This window comes from Meriones unguiculatus, chromosome 11 (genome assembly GCF_030254825.1).
Source record: "Meriones unguiculatus strain TT.TT164.6M chromosome 11, Bangor_MerUng_6.1, whole genome shotgun sequence".
Classification (NCBI taxonomy): Eukaryota; Metazoa; Chordata; class Mammalia; order Rodentia; family Muridae; genus Meriones; species Meriones unguiculatus.
In genome coordinates this window covers 96746-122056 of record NC_083359.1, presented here as the reverse complement: position 1 = coordinate 122056, position 25311 = coordinate 96746, and the positions used below count along the sequence as shown (strand labels likewise).

The window sequence follows — 25311 nt, the reverse complement described above, 5'->3', positions numbered from 1 at the left end:
AACAAGTTTGCTCTCAAGTCACCTACACCTGTGGTTGGTTGAGATGAGCCAGACAAAAAGTACAAAGCTAAAAAGAAATGGGTCCTGTATCAGAAACAGTAGAGGACTCCCTCATGAAATCCAGTTTAAATTTTGACAGTGAAGGGAGGGATAAAGCAGGACAGAGGTATTCTACAAGAAGTAAAAGTCTGGGAAGAAAAATGAGGTTATAGGTGAAAAACAACCAGAAACAAACTACATCAAAAGCTGCATAGTCAGAAGCACAGCAGGGGCTCTTAGGATAACTTCGTGCTGATCCCAGCTCTCCTCTTTACAGCAACATAACTCAGTCACCTGTGTTTTAAATGGAGTGACAATTGCAGTCATCAGCACTTAAGGACAGGAATACATCTTGAGAAAGGGGTCCTTGTAGGATTTTGTGGGGGTCCTTGTAAGATTTTGTGGCTGTTAGATTGTGTTTAACATTATCAGATGGTGGAGGTCAATAACTCAATGGGAACTTTATATAATCAAGACACACAGTAAAACACAGAAGTGAGAGGCTGCTCCAGGGGAACTTCCTTTTGATGTGTACAGAACAGAAGCATATCTGGAGAGACCCCCTACATATTCAAGAGTTTCCAGAAGACTTAAATTTCACCTACTGAAGCATTCTTGTTATCAGACACATTCATGTCCATAAACTGTCTGCCTGATTAACCTGGTAGGATTTAGAATCAACATGAAAACAAATCTCTGGGCATGTCTAGATTAAGTTGAGGTGGGAAAACACAGACTAAGTGTGAGAAGTAGCATCTCTCTCTCTCTCTCTCTGTATGTATGTGTGTGGGTGGGGGGGGTCCTGTACTGAATTTTAAAAAAATGAAAGCAATTAAGCACAGCACAGCATTTAATTTATCGCTCTCTGATCTTTGCTTCCTGACTGTTGATAAAATGTGCGAACTTCAGCCAGGTGGTGCGCGCCTTTAATCCAGCAGAGGCAGGCGGATCTCTGTGAGTTCGAGGCCAGCCTGGTCTACAAAAGCAAATCCAGGACAGCCAAGGCTACACAGAGAAACCCTGTCTCAAAAACAAAACAAAACAAACAAAAAGAATGTGTGAACTGCAGAACAGCCACTTCCATAGTGCCTGGCCATGATGGGCCGTATCTCCTGAAACTGTAAGCCAAAACAAACCCATTTTCCCTTAGGTTCATTTTGTCAGATATTTTGTTGCCACAGTGAGACAAGCCCTCGGTTTGAAGGGTAGGATGGTTATCTTGTCATTGTGACTGGGTTTGGAGTCACCTAGGAGATAACCGTCTGGCCCCAGTTACCAGTCAACTCTCCTACTGCAGATCTGGACAATCCTCTGCAGTGGGGTGGAGACCTTTCACATTCCTTTGCAGTGGGGTGGGTCTTGTCTCAACTCACCCGCTTCTCCTACCTTCTGGAAAAGTACTGGGAGAATTTAGTTTAACATAGGGTATAAAATTTATAAAGAAACTTGTAAAGTTAACTTGTTCCTTTCACCATCACGTGGGATGTGGTGACTGATAAAAAGAAGGAAGTGAGCTGAGCACCAGCACTCATCTGCTTTCTCACTCAGACTCATTGTGACCAATACCTCATGCTCCAACCACCATACTTTCCCCCTCTAGGACAGACTGTATCTTCAGTGAACCCATTATCCTTTCCTCTTCTCAGTTGTCAAGTGTTTTGTCACAAGGAGAAGGTAACGTACACAAAGGGACACTGACCCAATGTGGTGGGGAGGCATGGCAGAGAGCAGGCCACAGCTGTTTGTTATGTGGCACAGGGAGCAGAAAGGGGTCAGGCAGGAATCAGGGCTGGGCTATAAACCCCTTATTGACCTGTTTTCTCTAGTCAGGCCCTGCTCCCTGAAAGTTTCACAAACTCCTAAAACAACACAGTCAGCTAGGGGACAAGTATTCAAACACAAGTCTGCAGGGGACATTTCACATTCAAATGGTAACACCCCGTCCTTGGAGGACCATATTATTGGGAAATGGGGTGTTAACTTGTTTGTGCTCCTGGGGCATCGTCTTTCAAGTTGGCTCAGAACAAGCCAATTCTTCTTTCAAGATTGTCATTGTTTTATTTATATCAATAGTAAACACTGGAACTTCCTAATTATTTTCTTTTAACCATGCTAAGGATTGAATCTAGAGCTTTGCAAATGCTAAGCAAGTGCTGTACTTCTAACTATTTGCCCAGCCCTGAGAGTTTGCTTACAGATGGAGTATATATTCTGTAATGACAATAGGAAGTAGAGTAAGTTCTTAAGCAGGAAACATAGCTGTCTATTGTGATAGATACCTTACTGTTGGAAGTTGGTCTGATGCGGGTTACTGGCCCTTAAGATCTGGTTACACCTATCTTTTGTTTTGCAAACCTGCCTAAGACATTTATGATTGGTTGTTTAAACAGCCTATACCTGGGCAGGGCAGAATGGGGTGGGCGTGGCTAAGGTTCCCAGGTTTTGGAGGACAGAGAGGATCATGGGAGACATAGATGGACAGGAAGAGAGGAGGAAAGAGGCCACCACTATAGGTTAGTGTGGAGAAAAAAGCATGTGGGTGAGGAGGAAGGACTCCAATAATGAAGATGAAGAATAAAAACAAGTACCATGGGAATATGTATGGAAGGTGGACCAGATGAGGATTAGGTGGATGGCACTGGATGGGGCTGGAAGATGGTTGGTTAGGATATTGAGAAATGTAAGGAAATATCTGCCTGGCCCAAGGAAAATACGGCAATTATAAATTTAAGAGATGTCTGGGTCTTATTTGTGATAGCAGGTTAGATAATACCTGTGATAATTATAGGGCAAATAATAATAAACATTATATAGCCCAAAAGCCATTTTTTATTATACTACAGCACTGTACACAATATTCAAAACATTTACTTTTTGTGTGTGGAGGTCAGAGAACAACTCAGAGAACCTGAGTTGTTGGTTCTCTCCTTCTACCATGTACATCCCAGGGACTGGACTCAGGGTGTCAGGTTTAGTGGCAAGTGCCTTTATCCATGAACCAGCCCTGTACAAAATGTTGTGTGCTATATATTTTAGTTGGCATTTCAATATATGTTTATAATACAACTTGCTCATATTCACACACCCTCTGCTTTCTTGCATCTTGCATTCATGCCAAGGGCAGCACAAGTCCAAGTGACTCACTGCTGTGACACTCAAAAGGTGGCGCATCACTGGACGACAGGACTTCAGTTTTTCACGAGTAAACCTATGTGGCTGCTGCTTTATGTACAGTTCCACTGTTGACAAGGTGTCATTATTTGCTGCACGGCTGTGTTTGTGAATAGCTCAGTCACTGAGGTATATTATTTTGTGTGTGTTAGGGGCCAACCCCAAAGCCTTATGTATGCTAGGCAAGTGCCCTACCACTCTACTCCAAACTCCTCTTGTCCTTTTTATTCATCTAATGATGCCCTGCTTCTTTCGATAAGGGAAAAAAGAAAATGGACACAAGAAACCAGCAACTGTTCTATATCCACTTGATTCCTTTATTATTCCATTGTAATAATTTTGGACATGAGATGCCTTTAACAGAATTTTTCCTTGAGCCTCAAAGATTCGAAGACTTGAGGTCAGCTAGTATTGTCGGTCAATTGCCTGGGCCTGTGATCACCTACCTGAGAACAAACATATACGGACATGGCAGCAATCTGCCCTGCAATTTCAAGGAGCACCTGGACCTTAAAGCTCCCAAGGAGCCTTCATGTAACCCAGTCAGCCAGGAAATAGCTTCCAGAAGGCTGAGATGACTCAAGCTCCCCGGAGATCTGACTGCAGATTCTCCCCCACCCCCTAACCCCCTACACCCCCACCCCCACTGTGGGTGGCTGTGGCAGAAGGGTCACACCTTGGGCCATGTTGCCTGGAAACTTGTGTCAGTTATTCATGCCCTTGGTGCCTTCACTTTACCAGCTGAGGATGGGGTAACAAGGCCCCCTCATGGTATCTGTCACCTTGGGCTTATATCTGTGTTTGCCACCACTGTTTTTCAGTGGAGGACAAGCTCAGGAGACAGTTTTACCTGGCCACTCCCAAAACTTGCCTCAAAGCCTGTAGGCTAAGCATCCAGCATTCTGCACTCTCTGCCCTGTTCTTCACAAACCTTGTTTTCAAAGTCTAGCAAGGTGCAGGTTAAGCAGGAGCTGCTTCTTCAGGGCGCTGACTCAAGCCTAACAGGAGCGGGGGGGGGGGGGGGGGGACACCAGACAGAAGCAGAGTGGAGAAGTCTTGTCACAGGTTTAGAAAGGGGCGGAGACTCGGGTGAAGTAAAGCCAGTCAAGGCAGGATAGGGAGGAAGGAAGGAGCCTGGACGCCTTACCTCCACCCTGGAGGTCACAGTCACAGTAGCACAGGAACAGCACCAGATGAGAGACATGACAGGGGACCAGCTCATGCTGCAGAATGGCCTTCTGGGAGTGTGCAGCTGTAGGGACCTAGCAACCTCCCTGAGCTGAGAATTCTCCAAGTCCCCTCCTCCCAGCTGCTCTCAGTTTCAGTTTTGTTTTCTTGTGTGAAAAAAGAAGAAGAAAAATGAAAGTCTACAGAAGTACTCCAAGGAGCAGACCATGGAGGCTGACTTCCAGGTGTGCAGGAACTGGTAAGAAGGCATTTTCTCCAGGGCTGGCCAGAGAGGGGCAGAGCAGAAAGAAAAAAAAAAAAAAGCTTTTTGAGGTGAGAAGAATGAGGGAGGGACACTCCAGAGGGCACTGAGCCTATGGTATTGCATGGAAGGAGCCAAACATTCTACTGATCTATAGTATCCCCAGCTCTGTTTTTCCTTTTCATTTTGAGACAGGTTCTCACTAAGTTGCCCAGGCTTATCTTGAACTCGCTCTATAGCATAAGTCAGCCTTGAACTAGCCATCGTCTGGGCTCAGTCTTATGAACAGCTGGGATTACAGGCCTGAACAAGCCCAGCTAACTTGTACATGTTCTAAGTACACACTTTGACATGTTATCTGTGAAACCATCTCACAATCTAGGAAATTTATCATCACTTTCAAAAATTGCCCTGTTGCCCTGGTAATGCTTTCTTACCAGTCTTTCCTCCTACCTTCCTGGGCAGTGTGGTACTTATTTTATGATAATGAATTCTTCTTTTTTCACCAGCACAAGCAGGGTAGGAGGGCATGATAAGCATTAGTGTATTTCCCATGCTGCAGGCTGGGAATTGCTTGCCCTAGCTAAGCAACCAGGCTTCGTGTTTTATACCAAAACAATGAACCTTTCTCCCCCTACTTTATCCTGAAGCAAAAGAAATGTGCCCTCTCTCCACTTCACCCTCCATGAGGCCCACTGCCTGCACTTCCTGGCCCTTTGCCCAGAATGTGAGGAGCCCATCTTACAGTCAAAGATGAAGGATCATGTAGAAGCTGTGCACCAGCAGGTGAGCAGGTAGCGGGTGGGACAGGGGCAGGGGGCAGCAACTGGAGTTCAGCCCTCCCTGGCCCTGTGGGTAAGTTTTTTAGCCCCTTCATGTTTAGTCTCCTTTTGGGAAAAGGTATTTTTGTTTTGTTTTGTTTTGTTTGTTGGTTTTTTTGTTTGTTTGTTTGTTTGTTTGTTTTTGGTTTGGTTTTGGTTTTGATTGGTTTGTTTCGTGCTACACTGAGGCTGTTCCCGGTTTTTCCCTTTGTACTCTCCACTGAAGGACTATGGGTCTGGCAGGACAGCAGATCCATTTTAAGAAAGGCTAACCATTCTTCAGAGACTTGTAAGGAGGTGGCAAGCAGGCCCAGCTGAATCTTCTTTCCTACCTTTTTGAGTCAGTCTCTCTTGTGGCTTTATCTTTCTGAAAATTAAGCTCAGGCAACCACTTAGATTTAAGCTGGTCCAACAAACACTTCTTGATCCCTAGACTAGGTGCTAGAGGAAAACAGAAGCAGCCATTTTTGGTCTCTGCCCTCTAGGAGCTAATGGACCTGCATGTGAAGTATGGCTAGTGATGTAAGAAGAGGCCAGAGGCTGTAACCCATATTTCTGTATATAGTTAAGGCTACTGCTTTGATGAAACCCTGTGACCAAAGCTACTTGGGGAAGAAAAGATTTGGCTTACATGTCTGTATCACTGTTCATCATCAAAGGATGTTAAGACAGGAACTCAAAAAGAGCAGGAATCCAGAGGCAGGAACTGATGCAGAGGCCATGAAGGGGTGCTGCTTACTGGCTTGCCCCATGGCTTGCTCAGCCTGTTTTCTTATAGAACCCAGGACCACCAGCCCAGGGATGGCCCCACCCACGGTGGGCTGGGCCCTCACTCATCAAGCTCTATTTAAGAAAATGTCCTATAGCCATTTTTTAGAGAAGCATTTTCTCATTTGAGGTTCCCTCCTTTCAGATAACTCTAGTGCCTGTCAAGGTGACATAGCAGCCAGTGTAGTTTGGGTATTCTGTACTATGTCAGAAGCATTTTGTAAGCCTCCCCATGCTGGGGTTGGAGTGAATTCTCCTCTATAGGCAAGTGGGAAAAAGAGGCAGGGAGGGGAGGATATGCTAGTCATAAAGATTCCCCTAACCAGTTCCCTCCTGAGTGGCTAGGAGAACAATGAAGAACCATCCCACCCAGAGACGAAGATTCTTCTGCACATGTACATACTTGCATACATGGCATGTGTACATGCTTGACAGGAGAGAGTCCCTTGGTCCAAGAGTGGTTACTTTTTGTCAACTTGACCCAGGTTCTGGTCACCTGGGAAGAAGGACTCTCAGTTGAAGAATTCCATCAGCTTGGGTGTGTCTACAGGTGTTTTCCTGATTAATGTCTGATGCAGGAGACCCCAGCACATTGTGGGCAGTACCATGCCTGGGCAGGTGGTCCTGGGCTGTAAGGAAAGCAAGCTGAGTAAGCTAGTATGCAGTATCCCTCCATGGTTTCTGCTTCAGTTCCTGCCTCCAGGTTCCTTCCTTGAGTTCCTGCCCTGACTTCCCCCAGTGATAGGCTGTGAGGTAGCAGTGTAAGTGAAATAAACCCTTTTCTCCCCTGGTTGCTTTTGGTCATGATGTTTATCACAGCAACAGAGAGTAAACTAGGACAAGGAAACAAAGAGAATTACTAGTTCCCAAGGGCAATCTCTTGCCAATACTTTCTCTAATTGGCTTCAATTCCCTAGGGAGTTGGGGTTGTGTCTTCCATCTTCCCCGTGACCAAGGAGAGCCAACAACACCCTGCCAAGTGCAAGTTCTGTGAGCTGGCTGTTCATCTCAGCAATCTGGATATCCATGAGTCCCACTGTGGCAGCCGGACAGAGCACTGTCCACACTGCAACCAGCCCATTACACTCCCAGCACTGGCCCAGCACAAAGATGTGTGTCAGAGTTCAAAGGGCAGGCCTGAGGAAGGTGAGCAGCAGGGAGACACCAGGGCAGGATGCAAGGAATGGAATCCTTGCTGGCACTGGAGAGATGAGTGTCCATTCTGTATGCTTCCATTAAACTGGAGTAGCCTTCTTGTGTATCTGTAGTGGCCTTCAATATCTTAACCAGGGAAAACAAGAGGCCAGGAATGGGGGTGTTAGAACTGCACAGAAGAGGAAGAGAAAAACCATGGGGAATCCTAAATGTGAAGGGCTTTCTTTGCATTCCAATGACATAACCCTAGCCTGGTAAGGCACATCTGAATGATCCTATAGGTGAAAAACATACGGAGAGATTAGGAAACAAGACTGTACACTCCAGCTTCCAGCACTATACCTAGATCCTAGGCTATTGCTCATTTTTATCGTTCTGTGATTTAAAAATGACGCTGATAAGTAGCAGCAGCAGCTTAAGGAAGGAAAGGTTTATTGTGCTCACAATTTGAGGAAATAACAGCCTTGTTATGTTGGAGAAAACATGATAGCAGGAGTGTGAGGCACTGCACTGGCCACGCAAAGCCCACAGTAAGGGAACAGAAAGCATAAGATGTGGAACTGGGCTAAGAAACCTCTAAGCCTGCACCTAGCACCCCACTTCTTCCAGTGAGGCTCAACCTCATAAAGGTTCCATGACTTTCCAAAACAGCATTAGAAGCTAAATGTCCAAGTGTTCAAACACATGAGCTCATGAGGAGGGTGGAGGGTTTTCATTCAAACCATACCAATTAGCAATGGCCAGACGGGAGGCTGCTGTAACTCAAGACTGAGGTTTGTACTGTCAGCTTTCTAGTATCACTTCATATTCTCCCTCTCTCTTTCTCTGTCTCTCTCTCCCTCTCCTCTCTCTACATCTCTTTCCCTCTTTTCCCTCTCCCTCTTTCTCTCTTCCCTCTCCTCCCTCTTCTCCTTCTCCCGATTTCCCTCCTCCCCCTCTTCCCTCTCCTCTTTCTCCCTCTCCTTCTCCTCCTTCTCCCTCTCCTCCTCCCTTTCCCTCTTCTCTCTTCCTCTCCCTCTCCTCTCTCTCCCTTTCCTCTCTCTACCCCTCTCCTCCTTCTCCTCCTTCTACATCTCCCTCTCCTCCCTCTCTCTCTCCCTCTCCCTCACCCTCATCAGTTCCATTACTTTGAATTTGAACCTAGAGCTTCACACATGATGTACTCTACTACTGGTCTCTGTAGTCTATTGACCCAATTCAATGGCCTCTTTAGGAGTGTTTGCCAAGTTGTCAATGTAACGTATCTTTTGTTGACTACATTGGTTGTTTTGACAATGGGATAACATGTAGAGAAACTGTGAAATCCCTCAGTAAGTCCCAGGTCAGTACTCTACCCAGGGTCAAAACTGGCTGATGGAAAGCCAGGAACTATGAGATTAATGTACTTTTCCTTCATTCCATTATGCCTGGGCTCCCACACAACCAACAGTCTCCAACACAAGTCCATTGACAGCTTCAATACAACACAAGTTTGACGCAGTGATGTTTCAACCCAACATCTGGTTGGATCACATATCTTGGAAACTGGTAGAATAGCTCAATTAGGCAGGCTGGGCAACTGTGTATATCCCCTTTGATTGTTTAAAAGACAGTTTTGTTCCGGTCATCTGATGCCCTGAGGATCAGAGTAATACGAATGGCCATCCAGCCAAGCCTTTTCAGTATGGCTAAGGCTGCTGGCCTTAGCCAGCAGGTACAGAGAACCCAAGACCAGGCTAGCCTAGGGGTGGCTAATGCTCATGAGTATAAGCCATGGGAGCAACCAGGGGGGAGATAGGCTAGCCATTGCCAACAATCATTTGTGGTGTTTCTGTGTTTGCTCAGGGAAGAGAATTGTATCTCCTGGAAGAAAAATCCATTGTGATCATTGCAAACAAATGATTCCAGAAAATCAGTATGTCTCCCACATGGTGAGTAGCAATTACCACTCTTTAACTGTGCTAGTAGCCAGTTCATAGGCCAAAAAGGCACGGTGTGAAAAGCAGATTCTGGATAAACGTTGCATGGCAACAGTTATCAAAGGTTTGAATATTTGTTATTTCATTTTGTTTTGCTTTGCTCTCTTCCAAGGTTTTCTTTGGGCAAATTTGGCATGCATAGTAGTTTTCATTTGTGCCTAACCCATCAAGGAGCAGTCCTGATAATTCCTGATGACCCTGATCACCTCTAATCATCACCATCCTTCAAGGCCAGGACCCTGCAAAGTACTCAACTGGGTCTGCCTTCTTAGGCTCTCTGCCCACATGGTATTTAGGCTGTGAACTCCCTGATGAGACTAAAAGGGCTTTTTTTCATCTTTGCAAAATAAAGCTCACTGCACACTGAGTATAAAAGGGGACTCCAAAGAGGTCAGATGATGTAGTTGGTTGACTGACTGGTTTTACTCAGGAGCACTCCCAGACTGATCCCTCCGTAACCTTAAATGCTTTTTAGTGCATCACCAAACCAAGTTGCCCTCCTGTCTTATGGAGCTTTTTCCTCCTGAGAACTTCCTACAGCTTCTCTCCTAAGAACTTGCCTCACCCTCTAGGACAAAGAGCTGTTCATCTTTCTAAGCAATTCAGCTATTTAAAACAAACAAACAAAGAACACCCAGAATATCCCAGCACTCTGAGGCCATCCTGGTCTACAAGGTGAGTTCCAGGCCAGCCAGGGCTACATAGTGAGACAGCAGAACTAGACGGACCTAGCTCTTTGGTTATTGCAACAGCTGAATCATGCCATTCCTGGCAGTGTGGTAAAGTTTTTCCTTCTCATTCATCTTTCACAGCTAGGATTTTCCTCTCACTCAAGCCCCTGAGTTATAAGATCAACAACTCTTGGCTTCCAGGGCCTTGGTCCATTTGCACTGCTGTAATGGAAGACCACAGGCCGGGTAATTTCTACATGACAGAAATGTATTTCTCAATGTTCTGAAGCTTCAAAATCCAAGTTCAGAGTCTAGGGAGGAGGGTGTTGCTGCTGCCTCAAATGGCAGAGCAAAAGAGCAAGCTAGCAGCTAACTAGGCTACTCAAAGCCTCTTTTATAATCCCATTTGTGTGGGAGGAGCCATCGTGACCTTCACCTCCCAAACAAGCATATGTGTAACATACGGATTTTAATTTATTTTCTAGGAGACAAGGGGAGACAAGATTTCTCTACATAGCCCTGGCTGTGCAAAACAGGGTAGCCTTGAATTTACAGACATCCACCTGCCTCTACCTCCCCCTCCCCAAGTGCTTGGGATTAAAGGCATATGCCATTATGCCTTATTTTGAAATTTATTTATTTGTATATGTGTGCGCCTGCTTGTCTGTATGTGCACTATGTGTGTGCAGAAGAGTGTGTCATATCCTTTAGACCTGGAGTTGCAGGTGGTTGTGAGTTGCCTCACATGGGTGCTGAGAACCACCAAACTGGGTCCTCTGTGAGAGCAGCAAGTCCCTTTGTAACTTAGCCACCTCTCCAGCCCCCAAACCTGGAATTTACAGGAATGCATTCCAACCTCCATGCATGGAACCTGAGTCTTCTTTTAGCCAAGTCAGCTGTAACACTGAATATCTACCTTATATTATTCAGCACTGTATGTGTGTGTATTGTGTAAAGGCCTGTGAGGATAGGTCTTTTCTTTCTACTATTTGAGTTCTAGAGATCAAATTCAGGTCTTCAGGCTTGACAGCAAGCACCCTTACCCACAGAGTCATTTTCCTGGCCTTTATTCATCGTTTTCTAAGTGTATATAGGGGGAAGCCTTTTGGGTTATTTCAACTGCATTGTCCAACTATAACAGTGAAGTAACTGCTTGTTTAATTTCACACATTACTAGAATATGCAGAAACAGTCCTTGATATACCTTCGGAATGGAAAGCCAATAATCCTTCCTTCATCCCTTGCAATTATGGAGACTGAAAAGCAAACATCCACATTGAGAAAAGATGTTCGTCCAAAGACAAAAATTGGAAACAGTTCAAGAAAGCAAAAGACAAAGGATCAAAGTGACACAGCAGATCTGCCTTTGATGTCTGTGCTCCAGCAGGGGGCTGCTCTTCCTGCAGGAGATGAGGATGCCTATGACATCCTTCGAAGGTGTTGTCAGTGCGGAATCTTACTTCCCTTGCCCATTCTAAATGAACACCAGGTACCTTGCTCTCCCCTCACCCCTCCTGTCTCCTCACCCAGCTGGCAGCCTGCTGCACAGTGTCTCAAACTCACCCCACCCTTGAGGAGAGGGGGGCTTACCAGTGATGTGGCTGGGCAGCTCCTCCCCTGCCTCCTCCTGCTTCTGTGTGCCCATGCACATTCTCCCCAGCTACCTGGCTTGTATTACTTCTCAGTCACTGGGTCACCCTTGAGGGTAGAACTGGATCTCTGCTCTGTGTCTGCAGCTAGACCAGGCCCTGTATGTGGCAACACTCCAAGGCGGTAGAGCGAATGATCGAAGCCCAGGGCTGTCAACAAGATCCTAGTGGAGATAAAGCAGCTTTAGGCCTGAGAGCAGAAGGGCCTGGCTCGACCTGTGAAGGCAACGTGTGGCTTGCCTCTAACATACCCAGAGCTTGCGCTCTCATCCTGAGTTTTTCATCCAAGACTATCTTCTTTTTTGTTTTTGCTTTCATTTTTCTAAGACAGGGTTTTCTCTGTGTAGCTCTGGATGTCATATGGAACTCACTCTTTTTAAAATATTATTATTATTATTTATACAGCATCCTGCCTGCATGTGTGCCTATCTACCAGGAGAGGGCACCAGATCTCACTATAGATGGTTATGAGCCACCATATGGTTGCTGGGAATTGAACTCAGGACCTTTGGAAGAACAGTCAGTATTCTTAACCTCTGAGCCATCTCTCCAGCACCACTGGAATTCACTCTATAGACCAGGCTGGTCTTCAATTTACAGAGATTCATCTGCCCCTGCCTCCCCAGTACGAGGATTAAAGGCATGCAGCACCACTGCTCCACCAAATGTTTGTATTCTAAATGATTGTTTTTTTAAAAGCCATTTTGGAGAGAAAAAGGTTTATTTCAACTTACTGCTTGGGGAAGTCGGGGCAGAGACCTGGAGACAGAAACTGATGTAGAAGTTATGAAGGAATGCTGCTTACTGGCATGCTTCCACATGGCCTATTCAGCCTCCTGTCTTATTGCACCCATGACCACCAGCTGACTGGTGGTGCTATCCACAAAAAACTGGGCCCTCCCCACAGCAATTATCAATCAAGAAAATGCAACATAGATTTGCTACAGGCCAATGCGATGGAGACATTTTTCTCATTTGAGGTCTCTCTTTCCAGAAGACCCTAGCTTGTGTCAAGTTAGCAAAAACCTAACCAGCATACTCAGTGAGGTTTAGTGGTGAATTCCTGTAATTCTAGCACTTAGGAAAAATAAGGCAGGGGCTGAGGAGATGGCTAGGTGGTTAAGGTGCTTACCATGAGGATATGAGTTCAAGTTTGTAGCTACCATGCAGAAGCCAGGCACAATGACTCGTGCTGGACACCTCAGTGTGCTAGAGGAACAGAGACAGGTGAGTCCCAGCCAGCCAGTCTAGCCAAGCTGGTGAGTTTGAGGTTCAATGAGAGACTGTCACAAAACAAAGCAGAGACATATCAAGAAAAGATACCTCTGGTCTTTACATATGGGAGCATGGACCCTTACACACATATCTGCACATAGGTGCCAACACCACACAACTTTTAAAAAGGAAGGCTGAGACAGAAGGACCCTTGCATTTGAGAACAGCCTAGGCTACGTAGTGAGTTTAAGGCCAACTAAGTTACATGCTTAAGGCCTGGATTTAGTCTTCAACATCACACATATGCACAAGCTAATTCTCCTCCCCTGCTACTCCACTTCTCCAGCCATATCACTGAGAAAGCTATTTCAGCAGCCTGTGTTGTCCTTTCAAAAGTTCACCTTCTCAAACATGAACCCTATTGGTAAACACAGACCTGAATTGTTTGCCATCTGTTATCTTAGTTTATTTATTACCCTGTCATTTGTCATATATATATATATGACAAATATATATATATATATATATATATATATATATATATATATGACGTGCAGTCCTTTGTAAAAGGGGGGTTTAATTTTTTTCTAATTCATTTATGCATTAATAAGTTTTATTAAAATGAACTAATTTCCTCCTTAGTGGGGTCTTTCTTTCCACACTTTTCTCCATATTTGTCAGACTTACCAAGAAGAAATATAATATGCCCAATCAAATTTAAATTTCAAAGGAATAGAACTGTTTAATCTAAGTATGTCTGGAGGAATGTACAAAATCTACCATTATGGTCCATTTTCAGTATGAAAATGAATTTCAGTGTGAAAGTACATTTAGAGCTCACTACTGAATTGCAGGTTAGCAGGAGACATTGGGCCCCTTGTCTTCTCTGGCTAGCAGTAGGCACTCATTTGCCTGGGTGCTTCTTAGTTTATGTTAGGGTTGAAAAGTTGATTGAGCCCCTGTACTAGAATAGAGGAGGCTCTGAATCCACCACCACCACCACCACTTATGGAAAAAGGTGGGCAAGAATTTTTCACAGTCGAGAATTACAAAAACTACTGTTTTGTACCAGATGGGAGTGCTAGAGATTTTTGTCTTTTCTCTAGAGACCTTACAAGGTTTAAACTGCTTCAGCTGCTTGCTTCTGTTTGGCTGCTCCGAGTCTCGCCTATCCTTATTATGAAAGGAAGATCATTGTTGCTTGCACAGTGATTTTTTTTTTTTTTTTTGAGTCTGTGAAACTGAAAGTCAATGGATCATCCTGTATTTTACCCAACTGCCCTATGAGATACCCATATACAAACCGAAACATTTGGGAGTGTTACTACACAAATTCCTCCACCCCTCAGTTCTGTGACTTGGCACTAAACAAGTAAACAATGAGGCTCCCTCATTTCAGTGGCTACACAAAAGCCATTCATGTGCTTCTTCCCATTTGCCCATGATGCTCACCTCCATTAGCCACTACCACAAGTCTCCAGACACCCTCCTAGCTTACAGTTTCTTCTATCCCATCTCATCCCAGTCTGTCACAGGGCACCCACGCCCTTCCAGGCTCACATTTCAGAACAAGGGACAGCATCACCCAGAGATGTTTGGAAACCAGCAGCTTTGGAGGGATGTGGCTGGTATAGCATTCACACAAAGCACGAGCTTTGCTAGCCCCTGTTGGTGGAGTGGACAGACTACAGAAAGGTCAGGAAATAGCAACTTGCCTCCCACTTGAAGCTTTTTTTTTTCTAAATTTTTATTTTTTATATTAATTACAGTTTATTCACTTTGTAACCACTTGAAGCTTTTTAACATGTATTTTCATTTCTTTAGGAGAAGTGTCTGATGTTAGCTCATCAGAAGAAAACCTAATGAGGAGGGTCATCTGGCTCCAGAGGAAAAGGACCCTAGGAAAAAGAGCAGTTCACACTGGCTTCCCTGCTTCTTTTCATGATGGTTACAACTTTTCTTTACCAATCTCTGTAACTGATTTTTTTCCTTTAATTTTTGAGTTTCATGCATGCTTACAATGCATCATAATCATACTTATTCTCATTGCCTTCTCTCACCCTCATTCTACTCCTGTGAACCCCCTTCTTCCCAACAGTTCCCTGCTTTCACACCTTGATCCATTGTGGGCCAGTGCTTGGCTGAGTACACACACCTGCTACATTTGCAGGTCTTGTGCAAGGGACCACAGCTGATGTGTGCTCATGTATACAACAGCCATGGCCATGCTAAATCCAGAAGAGAGCATTTCATAGCACTTTATCTGAAGCCCTGCTCCTTTGGCTCTCACAGCCTTTCTGCCTTCCACAATGTCCCCTGGGCCTTAGAGGGGGATGATGTGTCTCTCATTCTAGCTCAGGGCAGGATACTCAACTGTCATTTACTCTCAGCACTTCGGGGTGGTCTTTATTTAGGAAAAGAGACAGCATTAATCTTTGGGCTTCAAAAGATGACTTTTCTTTCTTCTGAGCCAGACTCTGTAGGCTCAGGAGCTACATACAGACTTTCCTCTCTTCCACTGCACTCCTGACTAAGCACTTAGGCTCAATGGCTGTGTTGCCCAAGAGACCCCACTTTATCCTGACGAGGTTTCTTCTTGTCCTCTTTCTTTGCCTTCCTCATTGGTTTTCAGGGCAAGGCATATTAGAAGTGTGGGGCCTATAGAGGAAAGGAAGGATGGAGGGAGGCAGAGAAAAATGTGAAAGAAGGGAAACAGATGGGGGAGGGGAAAGAAAAGGAAGGGGTAGAGAAGAGAATTAAAGTCCTCAGAAAGTAGCCACACTGAACTGAGCATTCTACAAAGCCTGACTCATTATTAGAATGGCAGTGGTGGTGGGAAGTTAACATGTTGCCGGTCCAGCACCGACTATCTTGAGCTATCTTAGCCCCTTAAATAGCTGATTATTGTCCCCACCTGTGTGTGACCTAACATCCTGTGACTCTCAGGTAAAGCTTTTGGAACATATCCCAAATGCTAAGGAAGTTATTACGCACAGCGTAGCAAGATCTCCCGCTTTGCTGTAGCCGGCCTACCTGATGTATCACCGGCATTTGTAAAGGGACTTTCTTTGTTGTTACTATAAAAACGTCACAGAATGTATTTGTCAGAACACGGTTATTTGCAACCAACTGAGTCTGTATTTCTGGGCCGTGATCAAACATACTTGGCTCTACAATAAACTATTTCTTCGTTTTCTTTGAAGTGAGAACTGTTTTTCACGTTGGAAGGTTAAGTTCCCCCCTCCTGAGTGGGGTGACTGGCAGAGGCAGGGCGTGCAGGTGAGGAGGCTTTTAGCTGTAAGAGGTTGAGGCAGCTTATCTGGGGACAGACAGAACACTCAACTTTCAGCCTTGGCCTTCAGTACCAGGTAGGAAAGGGCAAAGCAAGGTTGGGTATGTTAGGGGTCATACCACCCTCCAGAAGCTGGGAACTGAGTTCAGGCTTTGTTAGATTCAAGTCAAGTCTGCTTGCAGACTCGATTTGAAACCCACCCATTGTGGGTGAGGTGTTAACCCATCTGAGGATAGGAGAGAAGAGGAGGTCCACGGCTAGCGTGGGAGTGGGAGAAGTCTTCATGGAAGTCAAAACTGTAGAGAACAGACCTAAGCGCAGAGCAAGGTCAGACATCTTGCCTGCTGCGCACAGAGGTAAGGCTATACGTGCGCCTCCCTACAGCCTCCGCCTGGGCGCTTTCCTGGTGGGTCTGTGCAGCGCCCTCTTCTTTTGCCATCAGTGGATCTGGCGACTTCGGGTTTGGGACCCTGTGACCGGCGGGCTCTAGCAGAGCCAGTAAGTGGCGGCGCGTCACAAAGGCGGTGGTGGCCTTGGCCGCGGCGGGCGCAGGGGTCGCCCGCGTTGCTCTCGGAGTCGGTGTGAGAGCAGCAGCGCGGGCGGAGGGGCAGGCGCGCTCGGCGTCCATGCAGCCCGAGCGGGGCGCAGCCAGCCGGTAACGGGCGGCCCGAGGCACCTACGGCCCGAGGCACCCACGCACCCAGAGAGCAGTGGTGGTCTCGCGCAGCCGCTAGGCCCTCGTGGGAGGGGCGCGCCGTCCTGGTGACGGGACAGCCTTAAGTTTCCCTCGCTGGTTGGCAGCTGTGTCATATTATAGTGGACCAAGCCCAGGTTTGGGAATATTAGCGTAGGTTCAAATTCCTCAGCCATACACTTCGAACACCATCTCACTAGGAAACTTTATTAACCTCCCAACACCTCGCGCCCCCCACCCACCGCGCGCCACCACGTTCTCTATTTGCAAAATGGGTATGTTCCCATCTTCATAAGGGAAATGCAGAGTACCTTGGCCCCGACTTATTAATGGCAGCTTACTCTTGCAGAGCACTTTCTGCTTTCCAGAATCAGCTCATTTAAATTCCCCAAAAATTAGGAGAAAGGAATTACTATTTCTATTTTCATATTAGACAGCAGGGCACAAAATAATTTACTAAGATCACAGTAACAATCGACAGGCCACCAAATCCACTTGCCTCCTGCCAATGAGAGAGATATTCTCGTTTATTTGGGGGAATCCTTGGAGGAGGGGGAACATCTCAAACTCAGGGACAGGGCAAAGCTCAAGGGGTAAAGCACTTGCAGATGTGGGAGTTATTGTCCCCAGGGCCCTTAGGATGCTGTAGCTGTAATCCTGATGGCCCTACATGTAAACAAAGAAGTGTACACAAAAGAAGTGTAAACAAAAGAGAAGCTGTCTCAACAAGGTGGAAGGGGCAAACGAGGGGCAATGCTGACTTCCACACATGCACACACATTCGTGCTTGCACACGTCTGTAACCCACCAACATAGTTTTCTAGCCTGTGTCTTTGCCGAGGTTTGATTTAGCAATGGAGCGCGCGCGCGCGCGCGCGCACACACACACACACACACACACACACACACACACACGAAGTTTGGGAGGCACCACATGTTTATGCATGCTGGGGATTAAACCCTAAACTTCAAGTGTGCTAGACAGCACTCTATTACCAAGCTCTACCCCAGATCTTGATTTGGCTCTTTTAATTTAATTGTTTTCATTTTCCCAGGTTACCTTTTGGCCTCTTGATTCACTCTGTCCCCAGTAGAGGCTCATAATCTTGGACAATTTGTTTACATGCAATCAAAGAAAGGTTTTTTTGTTTGTTTGGTTGGTTGGTTGGTTGGCTGGTTGGTTTGTTAAATAGAATTTACAAGCTCAGGATATACAAGCAATTGTTAGCTTAGCAGTGTGAGCACTGTTCTGGTATAAAAATAGCCACACAAACCACTCAAACTGTGGTCTCCGATATGGACGGTTTATTGGAATGCCCACTTCAAGCTGATCGCTCAGGACCACAGTAAGGACTAGAGAGCTTAACTGTGACATCTACAAGTTCTCACAGCAGGGTTTTTATAGAAAAAACCAAATGCAAAAGACATAGGGAGGGCAGCAACATATTTTGGCTAGCCGTGCAAAGCAGTTTTACATTTTAGGCTGACTAGACAAAGTATTACAGTTAACCTTTAAGCTGATTGCCCCTAAGTGAGGTAAGTGGGGCAGGGCCTAGAGTCTTTAAGAGTCCATCCAAAGTGTAGCCAGGTGTGTAGATAAGAAGGGTGCAACCAGAGTGTAGCCAAGTGAACAGATAATAAAGCATGAGTTATAACACTATTGAATCATAGTAAAATATGACGTCATCTTGACCATCTGACAGGGTCTGCTAGTGCCAGCTATGAACAACTGTTCTAGGAAGCAGACTTGAAGAGTTTAAATTTTTGAACTTAATTTCACCTTAGAAACAAAATGGATACAAAGATGGCTGCAGTTTTGTCTCAAATAGCTTGATACAACAGCACATCACATGAATTCACATTTCTGTGGCTTTGCACATCATGCTATTCCCTTTGCCTGTAATACAATCAGCTTTTCCTCTGTCACTAGGCCAGCCTGGTCTGGTTTGCATCCTTTAAAACTTAACTCAGACATCACCTTCTCTGAGAAGCCCTCAGCACTTCCTCTTTACATGGAAATTAGTCACTCCTTATTTGTGCTATCCCCTCTATATTGTGAGCATGCCTGGACCTCCTCACTTCTCTTGTTGTGTTAACACTCACTGGGTGTTTTGTTTTGTTGGAGACAGGGTCTTGCTACATAAGATGCCTGGGACTCACCGCGTAGCCTAGGCTAGCCTTGAGATTGTGCTCCTTCTGCTTCAGCCTCCTGAGTCCTGGTATTACAGGAATATGCCAGCACAGGTGGCTTCTCACTGTGCTGACACTGGGTGCTGATCTGGGACCCTAGATGAACTATGCACACTTCATAGGTGTATGGGGTGTTCACCGTGAGCCACATACATCTGGTATAGTGCCTGATACAGTTCAGTTGAGTTTGATTTCTGCTTGGGAGGTAACAGGTCTTCCTTCTTACCCCTCACAGAGAACACGAGATTGCATTCTTTCCCCATCTGGGGAAGCCCTGCTCACCACACCACTACACTGTACATCTGGGTCCTTTGATGGATGAAGAAGGTGAAGTGATCCAGCCCCAAGAGCAGAGCTGCTGGGCCACTCTGCCAGATGTGTGCCTGCGACGTGTTTTCTGGTGGCTGGGAGACAGGGACAGGTCCAGAGCTGCCCTGGTCTGCAGAAAGTGGAACCAGATAATGTACTCAGCTGACCTCTGGCGATACAGGACCATCACGTTCAGTGGGAGGCCATCCAGGGTACATGCATCCGAATTCGAGTCAGCTCTCTGGTACGTTAAAAAATTTGGCCGTTACCTGGAACACTTGGAAATCAAATTTCTGAACCCTTACAATGCAGTCTTAACCAAGAAGTTCCAGGTCACCATGCGAGGCCTCCTGTCGTGCCTTGGCAAGAGCAACAACCGTCTAAAGTCACTCTCCATCCAGCACCTGGAGCTGGACCGACTGGTCTGGAGAAACAGCATCAGGGGTTCCCTCATCAAGAGCTTGAGTTTTTTCTTAAAGAAAATGGGCAAACACCTGGACCATCTTAGCCTGAAAGGAGCACGGCTGACAGTGGAGCAAGGCTGCCACATCCTCAACTCCCTGAGCTACCTGCGGAATGAGAGCACAGCCTCAGAGCTCAACATTGAAGACTTCTTCAGCCACCACTTGGCAGTCTACGGCAGCTCCCAGTTCAACAAGGCCATGGCCACTTTCCACAACTTGACATACCTGACACTCAACTACAACTGTATCTCCGACGAGCTGCTCGAGACCTTGAGTGAGAACAATGCTGGCACCCTCCGGACCATGAACATCAAATGCCACGTTCATGACCCCCATGGACAGATAGTCTGGGGCATGTCCTGGGCCAAGCTGGCCAGGCAGGCCAGCAACCTGAAGGTGAACTTCTTCTTTGAGCGAGTGATGAAGTATGAGCACCTGGCCCGGATCTTGCTGCAGGAGATTCCACTTAGGAGCATCAGCCTAAGAAGCTGTTATTTCAGCGACCCAGACTGGTCTATGCGGCCCACTCTGATGGAGCTCCTACCCACCTTCCGGAACACCCTGCAGGTGAGTGGCAAGTTAGGCCTCCAGGAGCTTCTGAGAAGCTCTGGCTCATGGAGAAGCCCACTGCCCATTCTCTGTTGGGATTTTACATGCTCACTTCATTCTTTGTCAAAGTTCTAGATGTTACCAAGCACACACTCAAGCCTCCCACATGCTCGCAAGACCACAACAGATGACAAAGCCACTATCCACTGGCTGGCTGTCAAGCAAGAAAAGCTCCTTTATCTTTAGTGTAGCGCTGTGAAGCCTGAGCCAGGAGGTGCCTTGCCAGAGATAGGCAGCCTCTTCCCACCTTCCCATTGGCTCACAGCAGTACACAGGCAGCCCTGTGGTCCCTGTGGTCCCTGTGGTCAATACTAAGCAGGGAAATGGGAAGACCAAATTTGACAAAAAGCCAAATTTGATATAAGTCACTAGAGATCTCCAACCTTCTGGGCAGTCCCAGCACCTCTGTCCCCAACCTCACCTCCATCCGGTGCTTTTCTAGAAGTTAACATTCGAGTTCAACAATAACCACGAGTCACTAGATGAACAGCTGCATCTCCTCATCCTGGCCTGCCGGAAGCTGTTTTACTTCAAAATCTGGGCTTTCCTGGATGTTAAGTTTGTGGAGCGGATCCTGAAGAGCCAGGAGGAGGGGCAGTGCTCCCTGCGCACACTAAAGGTAAGGACCCTCAGCTGCTTGCACGGGCTGAAGCAGGGACGTGTAGACTTGGCACTTCTGCTCTGATGCAGGTTGGAAATTGAGACAGAGGATAGATATGAGACAGGCACTGACCCTGAATCTGTCCATGGGAGATGACCATCCCCATAGACAGGATCTGGCAGTCTCTTCTGCTCTGTCTCCTCAGGGTTCTACATCCATGAATCAGTTTTTATTGAAGATGTATAGTTTTTGTTATTCCCTAAACATAGCATCCATATTATAGTGGTTTTATAAACAACCCAGAGATAATCTGCACATACTGTTCCATTTTACATAAAGGGACTTGAACATCCATGTATGCATCTTGGTATCCAAAGGGGTCCTGGATTTAATCCCTTGTGAATACCAAGGGAGACTGTGCTTATGCTTTTTCTGATTCTACCACTAATTTGGGGTGTATAGATGCATTTGGAGGATTGTCAGATCCTAAGTGATGTAGTTTTACAGTGTGTGTGTGTATGATGTGTGGTGTTTCTTTATTGGCACAGGTGAGAATTTATACAAACCGATATGAGACAAATGAAGAGGACAGGACCCTACGTGAAATTTACCGGAAATACAGAAAGCTGATCGATTCAGAACTTAACTATTTTGTCATCGCCTACCCCATGATGTAAAGAGCGCCCTCCAGAGGAAGACATCTAGATGCACTTTGAACCTGAAAACCCTGTTCTCAGTGAATTACATTTGGGACTCCCATGCTCTCATCCCTTTTTCTTCTCTCTTTTTGCCAGTTCCACACCATCATGAAAAGCCTGGCAAAGGCTGAAATGCTGGTGATTGGAGAGGCCCCAAGCATCTTTAAAGTGCTATCTTTACCAACAATCCTGGATGACTTCTTTTTATCATTTGGTGTAGTTTTTTTGTAGTTGTTGTTGTTTTGGATTTGTTTTGTTGTTGTTGTTTTGTTGGTTTGGGGGTTTGTTTAGTTTAGTGAGTTGGTTGTTTTGTTTTAATTTGGGCATTCCCACTCAATCACAGAACAAACTCAAAGTAAGCTTGCTAGGGGAGTCTAACCTGTGCTTACCTGGACAGGTGTGACCAGCCAGTACACAAACCTTCTACCAACCAGCTTTACCCATTAGAAATGCTTTGCAGCCAGGTGGTTGGTAGCACACACTTTTACTTCTAGCATATGGGAGGCAGAGGCAGGTGGATCTCTGAGTTGGGAGTCCAGCCTGGTCTACAGATCCAGGACAGCCAAGGCTACACAGAGAAACCCTGTTTTGAAAAACAAACCAGCAACAACAAAGTATTTTGTATCCTGGCTGACCTTTATATCAGAGCCTCCTGACCTTGAGGTTGTCTGGGCCTGATCACATGCAATTAGAACCCACTAGTATGTCCTAGGATGAAGCAGGACCATTCCCACTATCAGAGGGGCCACTCAGGAACAGGAACTGCTCATAGAAGGAACTCGGTGCTATGTTATCAGCCCTGTGAAAGACTCCTGCCTCAGCTTAGCTACTTTTAGTTTTCTATTCAGGTGACAATCATGCTCAACCTGCTGTGGACAATTAGTCCTCATGTGTGAGGGCAGACTAGAAGTGACCATTACACCCATGTTTATTTATTTATTTTTTTCAATGCAGTTTATTCAGGAACCTTGAACAATCATCGACCCTGGGGAAAGCCAGCCCACAGCTTATATAGCCTCTGGGTAGCCAACCCCAGCATGCCACGTGGGCAATGCAGATAGGTCCACATACATGGAAGCAAGCCAGATCCTCAGCCTTAGCCAAATGTGGAGTTGTTTTACACCCATGTTTATAAAGAATCTGTAATGTAGTGTGTCCTAATGTCCTAATGTAATATAATGTGTCTATATTTAGAATTATATCTTATTATTATATAAACTACATCTAAAGACATGCTTAATACATAGAAGAAGTGTAACAAAATTGATTTGGGGTAGAATTTTGGTGGGTATTGTTTGTCTTCTCTCAATGACAGTGTCATGGTTAGTCACTAAGAACATGATCTAACATGTCTCTGATCCATGAGTAGCCACTGGGTCCTGAGGCTGGGTTGCCATTATTGCTTCTGTTCCATTGATGTCTTTTAAAGCTTCTTCATCTTTTAAAATCAACTATAAAGTATTAGGTATTGTTATGTCTCCTCCTCCCTTCCCTCTCACCATCCTTCTTGTAAATCCTTCCAGTCTTTTTTTTTTAAACATCATGTGTTCTTTTGGCCCCAACCTACCACTCACCCTCACCATCAGACATCCTCCCTTATCTATTTCTACTCTCCCTTCATCCCCTTCCTAATACCTTAAGTTTTAGACTCATTTGCCTTCGCTTACATATTCACATCTATGCATTGCAGGCTGCGATCTACGCGTGAGAGCATGTGGCTTCAATCGTTTTCAGTTTGGGTCACTTTGCCTAATATACTTTCCATATTCATTCATTTTTCTGAAAATTCCCTAATTTTAGTTTTTATTATAGCTGAATACAATTGCTTTGTATATGGGCCTGTACTGGATAATTTTATGTCAACTTGACACAAGCTAGAGTTATCAGAGGGAGAAGACTCAATTGTGAAAAGGCATCCATAAGATCTGGCTGTAAGGCATTTTCTTAATTGGTGATTGATAAGGGAGGGTCCAGGACATAGTGAGTAGTTTTACCTCTGGGCTGGAGGTTCTGAGTTCTAAAAGAAAGCATGCTGAGCAAGCCATGAGGAGCAAGCAGTAAGCAACACCTCTCCATGAACGCAGGCAGCATCAGCCCCTGCTTCCAGGTTTCTGCCCTGTGTGAGCTCCTGCCTGATCTCCTTCAATGATGAACAGGGATATGGAACTATGAGTAAAATAAACCCTTTCCTCCCCAAGTTGTTTTTGGTTGTGGTGTTTCATCACAGAAATAGTAACCTTAACTAAGAGCCACATTTTCATTATACATTCATCTGTTGATGGGCAGAAATGGGTTCCATTGCCTAGATATCATGAACAAGAGCAGCAATAAAGATAGATATGCAAGTGTCTCTGTGGAAGAATATTGAGTCCTTTGCATTAATGCCTAGAAATGGTATAGCTGGGTCACATGGTAGTTTTTAGTTTTGAGAAACCTCTATACTAATTTCCATAACAGCTGTACTAGTTTGCATTCCTTACCAGTAGTGAATAAGGGTCCCTCTCTCCCCACATTCCTGCCAGCATTTCTTATCAGATTTCTTGATGATAGCCATGCTGACTATCATGCTGGATGAGGTAGCATTTATTCCAAATTAGTTTTAACTTGCATCTTCCTGATGGCTAGGGTGTTAAACACTTTTAAAAACATTTATTGGCCATTTCTTCTTTTGGAAAGTATGTATTTCGTTGGCCTATTTGTCTATTCCTTTGAGACTTTTGTGTACAAAGTTGCACTCTGCTTTCTTTTTCAGTAACTATGGATGGCTACAGTACTGCAGTTCCCTTACTGGGTGGCTCATTTCAGAGTCCATGCTTTTCCCTGTCTTACTTTTGGTAAGATATATTTATGTTTGTTAGACCTTTGTTAAAGTTCACGTCTAACTTTTTTTCTCGAAGCACTTTCACAACCATGCTATGGGACTATTCTGGGATGCTGTTTGTTAGACACAATTAATGTTTACCTGACATTCAGAAAAAAAAATCATACTGGTGAAGGCAAAGGAGCTCCCACCTCTAGGAAGCTCCCAGGTCTGATGGAAAAGACACCTTACAGCATCATAATATGAGGAGGCTGGGGTGGCCTGAGGAGTAAGCCAGCCAGCCTGTGCAGCAATGAGGTCAGAAGGGGCTCTCAGCTGGAACCCTGACCACTGGGAAGACAGGCCTAATACTGCGATACTTTCCTCTGAAACACTGTCAAAGCCAGTGGCTTTCTACCTTCCTGATGCTGTCACCCTTTAATATAGTTCCTCATGTTGTGCTGACCCCCAGCCATAAAATTACTTTGTTGTTATTCCATAATCATAATTTTGCTACTTTTATGAATCATAATGTAACTATATGATATGCAGGTAGTCTTATATGATCTCTGTGAAAGGGGTCACCATCCACAGCTGAGAACTGCTGCTCTAACCATAGATAACTTCAGTTACACAAAATATGTGAGCATGAGTACATTCTTATGAACATGTTTTCTACAAAATAGTAGATTCATCTTACAGGTCTGTACTACTCAGTCATATCTGGCTGGATAGTAGAAGCTCCAGGCTCCGTTCCTGCTTTTGCACTGGCCTAATA

The 25311-nt window shown here is 45.4% G+C and overlaps 2 protein-coding genes across 4 annotated transcripts; both read left to right on the top strand.

Annotated features, from left to right (window-relative positions):
- Positions 1-4294: 4294 nt before the first annotated feature.
- Xaf1 (XIAP associated factor 1) lies at positions 4295-14861 on the top strand. Of its 3 annotated transcripts, XM_060363339.1 has the most exons (7): positions 4295-4636; positions 5290-5425; positions 7146-7374; positions 9208-9293; positions 11190-11501; positions 14402-14571; positions 14701-14843. In XM_060363339.1, exons 1-7 carry the CDS (start codon positions 4605-4607, stop codon positions 14711-14713), a joined length of 978 nt encoding a protein of 325 aa, XP_060219322.1. In that variant the 5' UTR covers positions 4295-4604; the 3' UTR covers positions 14714-14843. The 3 variants fall into 3 exon arrangements, with proteins under 3 accessions (XP_060219322.1, XP_060219323.1, XP_021497334.2); XM_060363340.1 differs by lacking the exon at positions 14402-14571 and having other exon boundaries at positions 14701-14861; XM_021641659.2 differs by lacking the exons at positions 14402-14571; positions 14701-14843 and having other exon boundaries at positions 11190-13375.
- Positions 14862-19186: 4325 nt separating this feature from the next.
- Positions 19187-24014, top strand: Fbxo39 (F-box protein 39). Its single transcript, XM_021641654.2, has 3 exons — positions 19187-20392; positions 20877-21053; positions 21584-24014. The coding sequence occupies exons 1-3, from the start codon at positions 19367-19369 to the stop codon at positions 21710-21712; spliced, it is 1332 nt and encodes a 443-aa protein (XP_021497329.2). The 5' UTR covers positions 19187-19366; the 3' UTR covers positions 21713-24014.
- Positions 24015-25311: the final 1297 nt, after the last annotated feature.